We start from the raw sequence: 18,044 nt of genomic DNA, 5'->3' as shown, positions 1-18,044 counted from the left end.
GCTTCGTCAGCGCAAGGACTGCGTACCTATAGGTTTCTCCAAAGTGTTTCTAAGACCAAGTTGCCAGAATCTTGTTTTGACCCAGTAAAGTTGAAGACTAAACCTGCGCTAAGCCAACATCTGCTCGAAGCTCTCGAAATATTCCCTTAATTTCACGATCACGGTCGCGAAAGCTCTCGCGCTTCTGAATATATCTGTTAACCGAAGTCGCAGCCACGATTCCAATTAGCCGCGGGACTGCATGGTAGAAGTCAAAGACAAACGGGATGAAAAAAAACGCGTGAAAGGGACGAAGCCGTACATGTAGAGGTTAACGCGAACCGGTAATTAGAAGATTTCATTTGGCCAGAGGCGAACACTCGCTGATCCACTCGATTTGAAAAGGACGTCGTTAGTAGAAGCCGAATGAAACATCGCGCCGCGAGTATAAGGATGGGTTTAAGCGCGCATTTTTCCATCGAGTACATTGCAATTGACGTTTTGAATATGAACTTGTACGTGTTTTCGAGTGCAGCGTAATTTTTCCACTTTTGAATTTCCCGCTCGAACGTTGAAGCAACGTATAGGTATATTAATTAGAAAACGTAGTATACGACGACGGCCCAGCTATATATGGGAATGAATTCAGCTCTCGACTTGACTTGGGGTACGTGTTGCAATCGCTTATTTTTACGTTCTCAATGGCAGTTGTATATTACATGGAAATTATGTTTATAGCGGTGTTCGATGTATATATCCTAACATTTAGTGTCTGTTCAATGTCATAATCGTATTATATGGTAGGAAGTGGCACACGTTATATTTATATATTTATTATATAGATGGTCTAAGTTGTTTTGCTTTAGAGTTTTATAGTTATCCATGAATAACGACGAATTACGAATGAATTGATTGAAAATTTCAATACCATACATACAGTATATAATAACATCCAGATGTGTTTATATATCCTCCGCAACCGATGTCAAAAGTTCACCACACCAGTAAATGTTCATCCGATGAAAATTTGACCCTCTCTCTAGAATAACGCGCTTATAATTTTCGAAACTTCGAAACCTCGCAGAACCAAAACCACAACGAAAATTCAAATTAGATCGGATTACCACGGGGAGGGGAAGAGGGGCGGAAAATTGGCTCGGTCTTCGTTATCAGCTTCTTATACCCAAGTCAACGCGCGTCGACAAAACTTTCCCCTGGAGAGTCTCCCCTTTGGAGAAAAAACGTCTATTAAAACTTTTCAAAGCTCTTTCTGCTCGATCGAATTGTAGGCTAGCTTGAAGATCGTTTGCGAGACTTTCCTTTGAACTAGATCCTCCCTCGTAACGAATAAGCGGGGGATAAGCCTCTGTCATATTTCGCAGTCGAGAACTTGGTCTTAAAAACATGCCAAGACTCCGAGATTATATAGTGGTGTGTCTAGCTATAGGTTTGCGACAACGTCCCTATAACCTCGGGAATTTCGTGTTTCAGGTTTCGTGTCGTTCGACAATCAGCAGTGTGCGCAGGCGGCGATCCAGGCGATGAACGGCTTCCAAATAGGGATGAAACGGCTGAAAGTACAACTGAAGAGGCCCAAGGACGCCAGCAGGCCGTACTAACCCACGTCCTAGCCTAGACAAGCAGTTCGGGTTGCGCCATACGTTATAACCTACAAAGTACGTATCTCATGCACAGATTGTTCTCTCTTCCAGCGATGTGTTTCGATGTGTACCAAACTTGCACATTTTACCTTTGTTGCAGATATCGCACGAAAACGCGAGTCCACTGGATACTCGTGCATAATATGAATGAAAAGTTTGAACCACCGCTGCAACGCTTTCAACCGTAAAAATCTAGTATACTAGTTAGTTAATTCTTTAGGGTTAAAAAAAATTACTAGAGGTCGTAGAAGGAGTGAAGAGTCGAAGGTGGAGCTTCACTAGGATCAAATGCGAGAGTAGCGGGGCAGCAAGACCGTAACGACGATGAGAACGAAGAGGCTCGCGCGGGGAAGCGAACGCGCGATCCGAAGAGTTTCGAACCGAAGATCCGAAGACCGAACGAGCGCAAAGAAGCGGCTATGAATGAGTCAAGAGAATGAGATGAGAAAGTGACGAAAGGTTTGCAGAAGACTATCGTCGACTCACACCAAAGTATGCAATGCTCTTTGCGCTCGAAGCGTCGCTAGTCAAAATATACTTACCGATAATTAACGATGTGCAAAATGAAAGCTAAAAAGAAAGAGAGGGAGAAAGGGAGAGAGAGAGAGAGAACTTTTCTCGTTCGATCCGTCAGCGCGAGGTTCTCGTCTAGTCGTACGGGTATATTTTAAGGAAAGGGTAAGCGCCGCCCGCTCCCTATCCCCTAACTCCCCCCCCCCCCGCGTGCACATATGCACATATATACACATATACAGCGGAATCTAACATATAAATATATATTATACAAATGAAGATAATGAAAGAAGAAAAAAAATGTCAGAGATAAGCTGAAAAAACAAACGTCCCTCGGGAGCTTTCTTAGCTATTAAGTCCTGTTTAAAGAAGTTGAGGCGAGAGAAAAGATAAAGTGAGACTGCTGACCGATGTCGGTACACAACAAACAAAAAAAAAAAAAAAAAAAAAAAAATAATCCGTCGCGCTCTCTTTCGCGAGCGCGCGCGTTACAACACACTTCAACTGTGACTGCCGTAGCAGCGAGCGGACACGACAAATTTCAAACCGAGAGAGTCCCCTCACCCGACCCCACCCACCTTCGAAATCGACTAAGACTACTACTACTAATAAATAATGAATTAAATAATGAATTAATTAAAAACTACTACTCGAACACGTAAAGAAGTAAGCTTAGGTTACCAAAAAAAAAACGCGTCCATCGGGCGAGAGAGGGCGCTAGCGCGACGTCGCGCGCTCTCGCGGCTGTACACATACACGATTTTTTGCTTAAACGACTATGTAATATGATACATTATATTATTAACGATAATACTAAATATATATATATATATATATATATATATATATATATACACATACATTATTGATTATATATCGCGTCGATCGGCCAAACTCTTTCGATGGGCGACTTCGGGTCGCGCTCTCTCGCCAGACCGGTCGCTATATATACAGGGGACTCTGCGCCGTTGTTGCGCAGGCATCATTTTAAAGAAGTAGTAAATATAGCGTTGATTAAACAAAATTGAAAAAAATATATAACAAATATATACCGATAAAAAAAAAATGAAGCCACGCCAATTCTAGTCACATTAGTCAAAGGCGGGTTATTATTATATATATTACATTATATGATATATCTATATTAACGAGTCGAGAATCGCGAAAGAGGAAGAGGTTGAAGAAATAAAAACAGAACAACGGGACTGAGGACGGGGCGGGCAGTGCCGATCCCGATACTCTCGGTCGGTCATTCAGTCCCGGCCCGCACTTTTAGATTATTAACATATAAATATATGCATAAACAAGAATATATTATATATATATATATTGCGCGATATCACGATTTAAAAAAATATTATTAAATAAAACAATGTAGGTTTTATAAATGCCGCGATGTAACGAGGGAAGGGCCGCTCTAGTGTCTTTATTATGAACGCTGGCGGTTCTTTGCAAATAAAAAAATTAGAGCCCCTCGGAAGGCCATTTGCGACAACCGAATTTTTCTCATTCTCGAGCGGCTGAGAATCGAACACTATACACGATATTTAATAAAAAAAATTTTAAAAAAACAAACAAGTGAGGGAGTGTTTTTCCGAAATACATCGAGCGCGTCGCACGTTCGATCGTCATTGTGTACACACGTCCATCCGTTTTTGCGCGTCAGTCGATGAGAAAAACAAAAGCCATAAAAACAGCAGCAGCGGTGTCTTTCGCAGTTCTGATGTGTGTGTCTCGTAAAATATGTGCAATCCATGACTGTCCGCGGCTCTTGATTGCGATCGGCGAGCAGAAATTTCGAGCCCGCGTCCAAAGTACGCGAGTTCGAATCCTTCAGCCACAAGTTACGCGCCGATTCCCGGGATGCCAAATAGGCTGTGATTTAACGAAAAATAATTACGAAATTAACAAGAGTGCTTCGATCTCTGTATACAAACGCCGACACATTCACGCCGACGCGTGGAATCGAAACATTCGAATCTCTCAGCGCGCACCTGATCGCGTAAGTCTGCAATCTTAACTAACGATGGCGATACCCTCCCGAAATGTGCCACACATACACACCGTAACGGACGATTAACGTTGAGTTGTTGTCAAGTTCATATAATAACTGACCCGTCTCACGAAGTTCTTGACACTTGCGAATAACACTTGTCCCTTGACGTTTTGTACTGTATAACCGTGAATTTTTCTATAAATGGGCTTTTCTTCTTCGCGGGATTGCAGTTCTTCACGGCACCGACGCACTGACACGCGATTATGAATGACAGGTGCGCGGGCGCGGACGCTTCGAGGCCATGCGATCGGTTAGCGCGTGCGCATACACAACTGTTGAGATCGCGCGGCAACTGCCGATCGCTGGTGAGGGGATTTGAACTTGTGACCCTAGGGTTGGTGTGAACATGTAGATCGAGCGAAAGGAAACTCGCGATGCGAGCGCGCCGAGATCCATCTTCAACTAGTAATGCTTAGCCTTTTTCCTTCTTGGCTCTCGGCAGCGCTCGGGTCGCGAACGCCGTAACCTCGGATATAAAAACCGTTACAATTTCAATCCGTCGGTTGAGATAGAAAGAGCGAGAAGCGCCAAAATCTGAGACACAGACAGGCAAAAAAGGGAGAGGAACCATCTCACGCAGAGACGAGGATAGATGATATGATAAACACATACAAGCCGCGAACGCGCGTCCACTTAGTGCTACGCGAAAAAACGACTCCCGAACATTTCATAGTTTTACGGTAGGAAGCGAAAAGTGGTTCAAGCCGGGGTAGGCTAATATAATGCTTTTATTCCTTGAGGTTATATACAGTCGCGGGAGACACGTACACGTACACCTACAGAGATTATATAATCGTGAGAATTTTAGCGAAAAGTTATTATACAAGAATCTATATAGGAGGGAAAAGCGGAAAATTTGAACGAGAGTGAAGGGGCATTTACGCGAAGAATTTGATTGATTCTCCGCTTATAACTGCTCTTTTATTCTCGTTCGAATCTTTCGCTTTGATTCCCTGTTCTCTTGAGATGTTCTGTAAGTAGCTTCAAGGTTCAGTTTTAAACACGAAAAACCGTTCTGTCTCTTCCATCAGCTATCGGTAGATACGGCGGACGGCAGCGCAAGCAAACTAAAAAAAATCACAAGCATACTAAAATTGAAGTTATAGTATACTACGACGAACGTGGGGGTTGGCGAGCGAAGCGAGCAGGGGTGGTATCCCCCTAGTTATTAATAACATGATTATTATTATGACGATTATTATGATTATTCTTATTGAAAGACGTATATTATATATAAATATTATAAATATATTAAAGAAAAAAAAATAACAAAATAATATTATATTGATCCTGAAGACAACTAGCGACTTAGTAAATTATTCTAGCTTTAGCTGAAAGACAAATTCACATCAATGAATTTATTAGTTCGTGAGTGAGAAACAGCGAGAAAAAGAGAGAGCAAGAGAGCGAGAGAATGCTGCGAGAGAATCAGGTAGAGCGAAGAAACGGAAGCTAATAAAGGCTATGAACCTTGTGCTCGCCGACTTTTTTCTTCGGCCGTCATGTATAAAAAGGCTGATAAACGTGAGGTCTCGAGAATCTCGTCCGCAGCGGTATATTATCGATTATACACGTACTTAAAAGTAAAAAAAAACGCAATCTTTCAGCTGGGTTTTAGTCAATTTCGGGAAGTACTTAAAAGATGATGAATCATTATTTCGCGCGCACGCATGGCATTCTCGAGCGAGCTCAGATAAAAGCATCCACGAACGTCGTTGTCAACGGGCGAAAGCTAAACGGAAGGTTCACAATTTCACACCAGCTTCACAGGCTATCGTGTCGAAGGAATTTCGAAATATCCGAGGAGATTTCAGAAAATAAGAGAAAACAAACAAACAAGTGCCAAGGACTCGTCCACTAGTCGGAAAGCGAAAGACTGATCTTCCGTTTGGTTTTTCAAGTTGTATCACATATAAATCTCGGCAGCCTTTTCGGGCGGGGGCTTGATTATTGAATAATACACGGGAATTGCAAGTATAGCTTAATTGGGGGGATCTGGATTGGGGCAATTCACTGGCGAGATATTGGAAGCGAACGCTATAATGATTGAAGAATTGTATATCGATACTCGATCGCACTTATCATGCTAACGATATTAACGCTATATAATTATAAACCGAATATGATTAAAGGACAAGAATTCGAATGATTAAAAAGAAAAACAATTAGTCACAATACGTAAAATACACGCTGCAGATATACATGAAACAGTCAAATAGTATAAAAACATACAATGCGCATATATTCTTGTCATTTTTGAGGAAATTGAATTTCTAACGAGCGTAGAGACACAGAGCGACGAACGTTTAAGCTATTGCGAATACTACGTCGGAAATTAGGAAAAGTGGAATGCGAGAGTGCGAGCGAGTGAGAGTATACAAGATCGAGAAAAGAGGATGCGAGAGAGAGAGAGAGAGAGAGAGAGAGAGAGAGAGAGAGAGAGAGAGAGAGAGAGAGAGCTAGAGAGAGAGAGCGAGCGAAGGAAATATATAATATAAGCCTTACAGAAAAATGCTACTGATATGCGACAAAAGAGAAAAAAAAGAATTGTATAACCGCAAAAGCGTCGAATTTTTCCGGGTTATAGAGAGCAACCGACCAATCCATGAAAATCACATCTCACATGACTCACACATATTATACACACCGACATTGATGATATATACATACTCTTATGTGCTACTTCTCTCTCGAGGTCAGTCGAGAAGTCGTGGCGCCATGATTTTCTAACGTATATCGAGGATTTGATTTGTGGAGAGATTTGGGGTCTGTTGCGCGTGTCTACCTTCACGAGATATAATCCGCAGACTAAAACTGAACAAACAAACAAACAAACAAAAAATGACGAGAAGGAAAACAAGCTAACCATATTTTTAACTAACAACCATACTCATAATATTTTTTGCATGCGAAACTAAAGTTTTTTGTATACATTATACATCAGAATATATTTTATCTGAACGAATATATAAGCACGACCTTTTTGTTGATATATATATATACGGAGATACGAACTATGTAGAAAAAGGCTGTAAATGAAATTTTTAATAAAGGACAACATATTTCGTTGAACGTTCTGGCAAAATTTTATTCTTCTCATACACCAAATTATTAATAAAAAAAACGTTATCCTCGCCTTTGTGTTTCAGGCGAGGAAAACGAAAAAATCATTAAAAAAAAAAGAATTTTCAGTTGTAGTTTGATTTCCAGTCACCTCTCTCTCTCTCTCTCTCTCTCTGTATAGCACACTGAATCAGTAGTATTTTTCTGCAGGCTGTGCGAAAAACGATCGCGATTTTTTCACTCGGAAATGCCTTCGCCGAGGATTACAACGCGGTGTGAGGATTGTGCGATGCCTCTCCTCCCTCGGGGGACGCGCGGCGCATCAGGAGTAAAATCCAAAGAGATAAAGAGGATATCGGCTCGAAAAAGCCGTCGCTGAATTGGTCCTCCGATAAAATCGGCGATTTTCCGACTCCTCCGAAGGGGGAAATAGACTGGAGGCTTTTTATCGCGCGAGATTTGGCAAAGTGTGTAGAAGGAGACGAGAAAGTGGGACGAGTTTCACGTGTAGCCAATTCGGTTCGCGTTGGCTTTGATCGGTGGGGCGATAATCGTTGAGCTATGGGAATCCAGGAAAAAGATCGAGAAACCGTTATCGTGATAAGATATAGCGCTAAAAATAGAGTTTGAGAAACAAGCTCGTCATGCGCTCGAAGAATGACAGACGAATATTAATTAGATGTACTGATCGATGTTTATCTGCAGATAAATGCTTGATACCTTCACGCGTACAGACTCTTTGATTTGTTAATTATATGGCTTTTGCGATTTTGAATTTCACTTGGTTCGGGGCGATGTCATCTCGCGACACACGTGTCACACACACCCACACATACTCGTGGCATCAATGAATAATATCACTACAATATAAGCTTAATATAGAGATAACAAATGTTTCAAAAGTATATTACACTGGACACTGAAATAGCGTTTAATGCAGCCATAGAGAAAATATAATATGTATCATAATGAAGTACTGCGAAGGAAAAGAGAGGACAGAAAACGAAAGAACTATTTTATTCAGAACAAGTTTTTGCTACAACCAAAAGAGTGCGTGCGAGCATATAATAATGTAAATGAGCGAAAGAAAGTAAGCGTATTTAAATAAAAATATATATGAGTATAGGAAAACCATAGAGAACCATAAACCTGAGTATAAGTCAGCTAAGGAAGTATTAGAAAACTGCAGATTACAAAGACTAAAAGAAATATAGAGAAAAAATGTAACGGCGTGACGGAAGTATATAAAAGTGATGAAGATCAGCTTTGAATTTATTTTTACACGATCAGCGACGACGAACGCGTCACGGCGCAGTAAGAGAAAATTAAAAAAAAAAATAATATATGCGTACGTTGGTGTTCTGTATCTCGGAGTCGCGCAGCGAAATCCGAACGACGCACGGTACACGATACTTTTACTCGCACTCGCCATACATATGTAACACGAAAAACAAAAATTGCAGAGGCCGTCCGTAGACTGTTTTCCAAAAATGAGGAGAATAAAAAAATAAAAATCGATAACTTCGAGGTGAAAACTCTGACGAGGGCGACAGTGTACGTACGAACCTCGGCACGTAAAGTCATTCGAGACTACCTATATAACGATAAGCCGTAAAACACCGTGCTTTTATGGACAATTTTTCGAATACAAAGTATCGTCGCGTCTCTCGAATCCGTTCAATATACCAAACGGACGCCACGATGGGGCAGAGAATGGGAAAAAGCAAACAATACGCAAGCGACGAAAAATTAATGTTAACGAAATAAAAGCACTGTAAGATAAAGATAAAAAAATACATTAAAAAATAAACCAAAGCAGTCAGCCCTGGCACACAGCCTCGGTGATTCTAGGAAACAGGGTATGTTTTTTGCAGTTATTCGCGTAAAAATACACGTCCTAAACAAATACACGGGAGAGAAGGAGATAGTCTCTTCTTCGTCTTCTTTCGCTTATTGCTACTTCCCAGTGTGAAAGAGAGCGAGAACAAGATAGAGTCAGCCCCTTTTACACGGCGCAGGTATTACATAACAGATGCCTTGGTCGCGCTTTTTATCGGAGCTACAAAAATATATAAGAAAAAAGAATTGCATTACATAGACTCGGCCACGCGCGAACGTCACAATCACGTAGATTATTATGTATAATGCCAAATTTCGTCGCGTATATACAGTTGATAATACCGATGCAGCTTTCGATCGATCTCATAATAATTTTTTCATTTTATCCTCGACGACTATACGGATCGTCGATATATACAGATTATATTCTGCACTTGAGAGGGGACAGAGGCCAGTACTAGGGAAAATATTCTACGCACTTTTACCAATTGTAATACTCATCAGTATATGTATAAAAATAGCGGAAGGATTTTTGCGTTTCAGCTGTAATATTATAATAATACGAAATAACTAAGGTGCTATCTTCGCTGCTCTGATGTACTGAAAGAACCAGATGACTATAGTATTATCGTATATCGATTTCATGATTGTATCAAAAAAGGAGAAATTCCTCGTCATCTGATTTTTTCGACGTTAAGGATATACTCGCAAATTTCATCAAAAAAAAAAAAAAAAAAAAAAAAAAAAATCACGAACAAAAACGGTGCAAGCTCAATGATTCTTCGACTGATTCTCATAGGCGCGCTCGCGATTCCTCGAACTATATACTCAGATGTTTAAAGCGAGCAAATTGACAAAAATCACATATCTCTCGAGCCGCGGGTCATGATGAAAAGACCAGGCGAAAATTTGCTTCTTCCCCGCTCTGTGTTTCGTATCTATATACGTTCGAGCCTCTCACACCCGGCCCCACATTCCGATCACTTTCCGGGACCAATTTTCACTTGTTCTCTCGACGAAGCTTTGCTACGTAACGATATATGCCTCTCTTATACATATTATACACACATTTTCTCGATTTTTGCTATAACCCTCTATACCACCACCTGTTGTATATTTCGCTGGCTGGCTGCATTCTTTTCTTTCGCTTCAAAATGAGCGAGTCATTATTAATACAAAATAGACGAGAGATTTTGGCCTATCGTTTTCAATCTCGTTCCGACACCTTATATTATTATTACAAACGAACTAGACAGAAGGGTAATTCGATGAAAATCGATCACTCATGCGGTAAACACAGAGACTTTAACCCGAATTACCGAGAAACAAAGAAAATATAATATTGAAGAAAAAAATAACAAGGGCCGAGAATACAAGACGCAAGCATAGTAATTTTCAAAGCGCTTTCCGAGAGAGATGTAGCTAAATTGCAGTAATATATAGAGACGCGCTGATAACAGGCCACAGTTATATATATATATATATACATAACGTAGTTTGTAGCGTTGATTACATGTAATAATCGAGCAAATTCGAAATTCACGCCACGAGTTTTCAGTTTCGAATTACACTAGAACGATGATAACCAGTACAGGGAAGAACGATCGAATGAGACGAGAATAGGGGTGTAATATCGACTGCATGAGAAAATTATGAATCGAAGGAAAAAGTCGAAAAATTCTATGTAGCATAGTTTTATATGTATGTATACATAGCGAACGGACAGTCGTGCATGTATATGTAAATATACCGAAGACACCATAGAACGTCGGAAAATCGCTCAGAATTACACGCTGAAATATATGGATCGAAGCGCGAATCGATGCCAAAATGACAAAATTAGCGATACTTGCGCATTGTCTCGCGGTATCGTTGACTATATAAATTATATAGCTGAGAGGAGAGAAAGAACACTTGACATTAGTGCGCTGACACGCGTTTAAAAGTGTTCCTAATCCCCGAGCCCGTACATAATGAAAATAAAAAATGATAAATCTGAGTTGCGCATGATGAATTCATTGCATGGCGATTATTATAACTATATCGTGTAAGTAAGTCATTACGATTAAGAAAATAAAATAATGATATGATTATAATGATAACGTTAACATAGTTAAGGAAGCATACTAATGAATTATAACATAACGATAAATAATAACACTAGTAATAATTACGATAACGATATATAATGAGATAAAATGATTAGCGTAAATAACATAAATACACTATAAATAATATAAATATATAAATACGATTATATATGATATATCGACTCGGCAGGAATGCTAAAATGAGAAAAAATATAACATACAAAACATATTTTAAATAATTAATCGCCAAAAGTTTTTAAACTTAATTCAGTGGGATGATGATGAAGAAAACACACTTAGCGCGTAAGATCGATGATTATTATACATAGCGTAAATAATATGAAAAAAAAAATTGAAAGTGGACTCTAAAATTAATTTTAAAAAATCTGCGCGGGTGGCTCGGGCGGGATGACAAACACAACAAACAAAACATAAACAAAACTCACAGGGGATATAACGATACAGAGAGATGAACACGTTATCAAGGGACAAACAGACAAAAAAAACAGTGTAGAGTTATATAAAAGTATAACAAAAAACGATATCTGTGCAATTGTAAGATCATCGTTGCGACGCGCGCACCGAGTCTCTCCGATTTTAACCGCATCATGGCGATTTTAATAATAAATTAAACCAAAAAAACAAACGCGAGTAACAAGCAGCACGCGTGTAAAAAAAAGAAAGAGATAGAAAGTGAGAGAGGAAAAAAGAGGTCAGTTCTCGCGTGGAGCTTTTATCGGCGCGCCAAGCGCGAATTTATCGGGGATCGCTTTTTTCCAATAGACCGAATCGGGAGTGCGAGCGAGCTTTCTCTCGTATAATTTATAAGCAGCGGCCGACCGCGCGCAACAGTTGGCCAACAAGTGGCTCTTTCGCGCCGCGAGCCTTGCCAGACGCACGAATTATACTCAAACTACTACATACTGCACTATACCAGCGCGCTTGTGTGTGTCGTCACGCACACCTGTACGAGCTTCGGGGATTATTTGAACGACTAATTTTGCGGGCGCGTATGTATAGGTATTTACTCGCACAGCTTTCGTGGAAACGATCGAAAATTTCGCGTGTGAAAAATTTGAATTTTCGAACGGCGCGCGGGAAAAGCTCGAACGAGAGAACTGCAGAGAAGTTATATTTTTACAAGATAAGCGCGATGAATTTTTAAATGGAAGAATTTCTAATTCGATTACTTATATAATACGGAGAAAAAAGCAAATCCAAGAGATGACGTCGCGCGTCGCCTGAACCTTTTATGCGACTGTTTTTTATACGCTCTATTCGATTTTTTTTCCTGTCTTCAAGCTCGTTCCGAGACGAGATCTAATAGATTCACACAGACACAGACACACACATACACACACACACACACACACATACAGACATTTACAGGGGAAAATTTGTAATAGCGTTTCACGCATAAAAATAAACGTATAATCTTGCTTTGGATGACTAAAAGGGAAAGTGCGATGATTGTCATGAGTTGACGGACCGAAAGCGGGATGACAATGATTCGTAGATCGATGCGGTTTTTTCTTTCGTTGTATGATAGTCGGCTTTATCATTACATACACGCAGATATAAAATCTAATAACGATACATACACTTGCACACAAGGGAAACAGATAAATATATATTTGAGGTAGGGCGATACTTGGTTTTTTGACAATAAAAAGTCTGTTTTCAAACAAGACCAAGTTATGAATTACGGATTAGTTTTTATTCATCGGAGAAAGAGAGCGAGAGAGAAGAGAGATCGTTTTTTGAGAGGATTTGTTTTTTTACTAAATGAGATAAAGAGAGAGAGAGCGAGCGAGGGAGAGAAAAAAAACGATTTTCTAAAAGTCTTATCGTCAATTACTAAACTACTTAAAGAATAAAAAAAATGTATCTGATACTTGATAGAACGAATTGACAAGCGGATGGATGGAATTCATTTCAAAGAGACGCTTCTACACCACAGTGCAGTACAGTTCGTATGTTATACTGAACTTACTTGTTTGTTTTTTCACACATACAGCGCTCGCAGAGTGCATCTCGTGACGTTTCACGACTGCGACGTTATATATAGTCAAACGATCCATTGTTATATGAAACGAGTGTGTCGCGTGAACAAAATCACACTTTTTTTCTTAATTCCTCCGTAGTTTTTGATAAAGTCAAAGCGAAATCTAAGAAAACCTTTTATCGAATAGAAAAAACTCAGTTATACCATCAAGCTTCAGTGTAGCACACTCCGTTCGTATTTGCGTTGTCCCACACACACATACGAGTACGTAAAGCTTTTCTTGTCAAATCGCTCTACCGACTTAATTCGATCGTTGAAACTTGCAGTTTTAAGAAACAAAAAAAAAAAGAACGATGAAAGTGATGAAATAAAAAGTAGACAAAAAAAACTTAAAGAGTTGGTATGACTGACGGTATATAACGTTGTATGATTTCCGTCTCAAATAAACAGTTGTACACTTGTACTAATCTCGACTATAATTTTTCGGCGCTTAGCTTGTTGCGAATCGTAGCTTGCGCACGATGAGTTTGTCGAGAAGAAGAATTATTATTATTATTGTATTATTATTATTATTATTATTATTATTATTATTACGATGATGAAATATAATCCGTTCGCATACAAGATCATCCTTTGTGCGACAGCGCGAGTCTAGAACTAAAAAAAAACTGACCGTACGACTATAAACTAACCTGTATATTTTTACATATATATATATATATACATATACATACAAGAAATATATATATATTAAAGTATAGAGAATAATGCCCGTTGCAATAGGTGCAAGAAAGATAAGAGGAAATTAAAAAAAAAATAATAAGCGCATAAGAAAACGGTAAAAAGCGATGATCCTCTGTAGCCTTTGAAAGAAAGAGAGCGCGAGAGAGAAAGTGATATAAGTAGAGAACGAAAGAGTATGCGAGAGAGGAATGAAGAGAAAAATTTTGATCGCACGCAAGACAAGGTGTGAACAATATTAGTTTTATCGTTGATTTTTTCCGTGGCGTGGCATACGATACTTTTTTTATCCTACGGCCTTGGGCGCTTCGCATTCGACTCTTTTCTTTTTTTTACATATATCTATAATAATCTATAAATCGCATATGTATAAATATGTATTTCATGAACTTTGATTTAACAAGGGACGCTCAAGGTGACAAATGTTGCGTACTATAATCAAACACTGGCGAGATATAAGCGCTGTTTTGTTCTCGACTTCCGATTTATGCGAGATATGAGGATAGTCGCAGGATACGGCCAAAAACGAGACACTTTATGTGATCACATGCGAAGGACAAGAATAAGCGTAGTTGTGAAGGACAGATAAAGAGGGAGCGAGGCGGTAAATTCGTTGAATATTCAAGTTTTCAAATTGCTATGAGAATCGATGATAATTATTTATGAAGTATGTAGGTTATGTACGTTTCGATTATATAGCTTAAGCATATATTATAGAAGAATTTTAAAATTATACTCTGCGACAATTCAAGTATGCGATAACAATATTTGAGGATAATCACTTGTTTATATATAGGTTATGTTTGACGATCGAAGATAAATTACCAAAATGACGAAGACGAAATAACTACATCTACTACGCACGCGCTGTAGACGTATTTATTTATTTATACTCGTTTATAGGTTATGTTTTATTAGTTCTTATTAAATTGAATTACTATATGACCTACGAAACCTCTATATTGTTGCAACTAGACCTCTTCCGCTTAATTAGGATGGAATTTGGGCACACGCCAGCTCGAAAAAAGTCATTTAGTTAGAGTGCGTTTTATCAATTGATTATGATAAAGAGAAAGAAAATGGGGTGAGTTGCAATGCCTGTTGCTTGATTGACCGCTTTTCGTTTCTCGCGTTCGTAAAACAACATTTATTTTTTCTTTATTTGCAAAAAAGAAAACGTGTCACGCGTCGAAACGAAAAAGGATATAGGAAACATCAGCATCTTACACGCAGATGGCGCGCGTGTATGTCGTTTATTTTTTACTGTACACGTCAGTGGAATATTTAATCGTGCAATATTTTTCTAATTATTTATCGATTTTAGCTTTCTTTCGTAAACGAAGGCTTCTTGAATGAAGTATTGACATATTCTACATATACCTATAGGAACACATTATAAGTGGTCAACCTCGCGTTCGGTCAGCCGCCGCCGCAAACTCGAGTATAAGTAAGGAAAAGCTGGACAATGCAGAATCGAGAGGCTCGAAATTATTATTATCATTATTATACTATTATTATTATTAATTGTACTTACGGAGCGATTTCGACAAGTTTTATGCGAGAGAATCGTCTGCATAAGTACGAAGATAACGAAAAGGAAGAGATCAAGATAAGTGCAGGGCGTAAGCAATGACCGTGAATTGAACGTAAAGATATAAATGCGAATAAAAAGCTAATGATATAAGTAAACTGAATTGAACAGAAAATAAAAAAAAACAATTATATATTATATATACACTTATCTATTATTAAGTACAACAGTATTAATCTGTAATAACGATAGAAAACAAAATACAAGAGAAGATGCAAAGCGCGCACGAGATTGTAACTCGAGATGAGAGAGAGAGAGAGAAAGAGAGAGAGAGAGAGAGAGAGAGAGAGAGAGAGAGAGATCGCGAAGGACGAGCTGAGTTGCAAGGGCGTAAAAGGGATATTCATTGATTAATTATTTAAAGCAAAAAAAAAATTACATCTTACTACGAGGTAACGTAAAAATATATTATATTATACATATGAGAACTAAAAAAAAGTTATATAAATAAATAATTAGACTAATGGAAGAGATCGAGCGAGAGAACGAGATTACGTAGAAGCAGAGCGAGGGATGCGTTTTTTCGAATGGGGGGAGCATACATAGTTGACTATCCTATTTTTCGTGGGAGAACTCGCTGGCCTCATATACACGGACGCGGAGAGATTTTGCACGAACTGTAAATCACAGACCGAGAAGAGTATTATAATACGAGCGAGTCGAGGATATAGAGGAGTCGTGTGAAAGATGAGATCTTAGCATATCAGTGTGCGGCACACATACGGAAACGCGCGAAACTTGTTTTTCTTTTTCAACTGACGCAGACTCGTGTTTTTCCGTTCGACTTTCGCTGTATAGAACAACGTATCTTTTTCGACGCATCTCGTGTGTACATGAATTTTCATACTCTCCTTGTATACTTTCACATAAGTCCCATCGAAAAAGATTTTTTTGCTCAACGCAAACTGAGTTGCGCAGATTTGCTTGTTTACTTTTTAGGAAAAAAAAAAAGGATAATAAACAAACAAACGAGCGTGTCGTCAAGATGGAAAACATTTATAAGAGGCAAGAGCGAGATGTGGGATTCGAGCGGGGGTGCAAAATTATTATAAAGAAGTGACAAAAAAAAGTAAACGCAAAAATAAACGAATAGCGTATAGAGAAGTGAGCGTAAGCCATGCCATTTATATATACATAATATATATACAAACATATATATATATATATATATATATATATATATATATATTTATCATTATTTTTCATAAAGAGAATACTTAGACAATTGACGCTGCTGATGGTCGTGCGAAAAATGGTTTCGCGATTGTATAAGCGAAAAGAGAGACCCTCGAGAGGTAATATTATATAGGTCGAGAGGGCCACAGGGACCATTTTTCAACGACGTAGCACACCTATTATAATTAACCAAGAGAATTAGTATGAGACGCGAGATGGTTGGGTGCGAAAAAAAATGACGAGGAGGACGCATGCAGTCCTGAGCGCGCACGCGCGCGATAATTATTATATATATACACACTTACACGCAGTAGACGTTGACATTGTGAGAACGCGACGTCTCTATTATTAATTATTATTATCATTGCTAATCATTATAAAACGCGATTATTCTCATTATTACCAAAGACGCGATCGCGAAGGGAATGAATTATTATACGCGCGAGTCTTATTAAGAGGATTATATATTAAGATAAATGAAGAAGAAGAAAACAAAAAATTGCTATTTATATTTACGGTTATTATCGACTATTTATTAAGTTATATTATATTATTATATATCGACGTGGATCGCGATCCGTCGTTTCATATTATACATATTATACAGAGGCAAATGGAGATGCGCGAATCTTTAGGGGCTAAAAGAAGTGTGTGATCGAGAGAGAAAGAGAGAGCGAGAGAGATAGAGAGAGAAAGCGCGAAAGAGAGAAAAATACCTATACATGACACACTCGAGTAAGAAACTTACGTTAGCAGGCTAGATTATTATTATTATCATTATTATTATTAATATTATTATTACCATTATTATTAAACACTTAAACCAAGAATTACAGAAGTAAACAAACAAAGTATATAAAGTATATATATTATAAAATGCACCGAAGCGATGAAGACGATCGACACGATGGTCATGCGGCCACGCGGCCGTGATTGAAAAATCGAGAGAGAAAGAAAGTGAGTGAAAGAGAGAGAGAGATGAATTATTGAAAAAAATAATAATTACTCTGCAGTTTGTGCATTGTACAGAATACACAGAGCGTTTGTAAACTCGAGGAGAAAGTCGTATCGAGGACGAACGTATTCGAAATGTTAAGTGTTCGAATGCTAGGCGAGGAGGTGTAAGTGCAGAACACACGGTTTCAAAAACGTTCGATTCGAAACGGTTTTCGCTCAGAAGAGCCACATCTGTTGTCAAACGACGACGTTTTTTGTGAGCACTGACAGAAAAACTCTCGGCGACCGTTAGCATTCGAACGCGTCTTTCCTAACCTCGATGCTATACATTTAAAAAGAGAACAATTCGAATGCATTTGGTCACGTGACTTTT

At 38.7% G+C, this 18,044-nt stretch overlaps 1 protein-coding gene across 11 annotated transcripts in view; it reads left to right on the top strand.

Moving 5' to 3' along the window:
• Nucleotides 1-16,522, top strand: part of LOC100121596 (CUGBP Elav-like family member 4) — a 566,446-nt gene extending 549,924 nt beyond the window's left edge. For 7 of the 11 annotated variants that reach the window (XM_032596164.1, XM_008218124.4, XM_032596167.1 and 4 more), the window contains 2 exons: nt 1,471-1,655; nt 1,741-2,577. In XM_032596164.1, coding sequence (XP_032452055.1) covers nt 1,471-1,598 — 128 coding nt within the window. In that variant the 3' untranslated portion in view covers nt 1,599-1,655; nt 1,741-2,577. Of the gene's footprint in view, nt 1-1,470; nt 1,656-1,740 lie in introns of all 11 variants that reach the window. The other 4 variants (XM_032596161.1, XM_032596166.1, XM_032596168.1 and 1 more) reach the window with 2 other exon arrangements.
• The last annotated feature ends 1,522 nt before the right edge of the window (nt 16,523-18,044 follow it).

The sequence above is a fragment of the Nasonia vitripennis genome, chromosome 1 (assembly GCF_009193385.2).
Source record: "Nasonia vitripennis strain AsymCx chromosome 1, Nvit_psr_1.1, whole genome shotgun sequence".
NCBI classification, from domain to species: Eukaryota; Metazoa; Arthropoda; class Insecta; order Hymenoptera; family Pteromalidae; genus Nasonia; species Nasonia vitripennis.
This window is presented reverse-complemented; position numbering and strand designations above follow the sequence as displayed.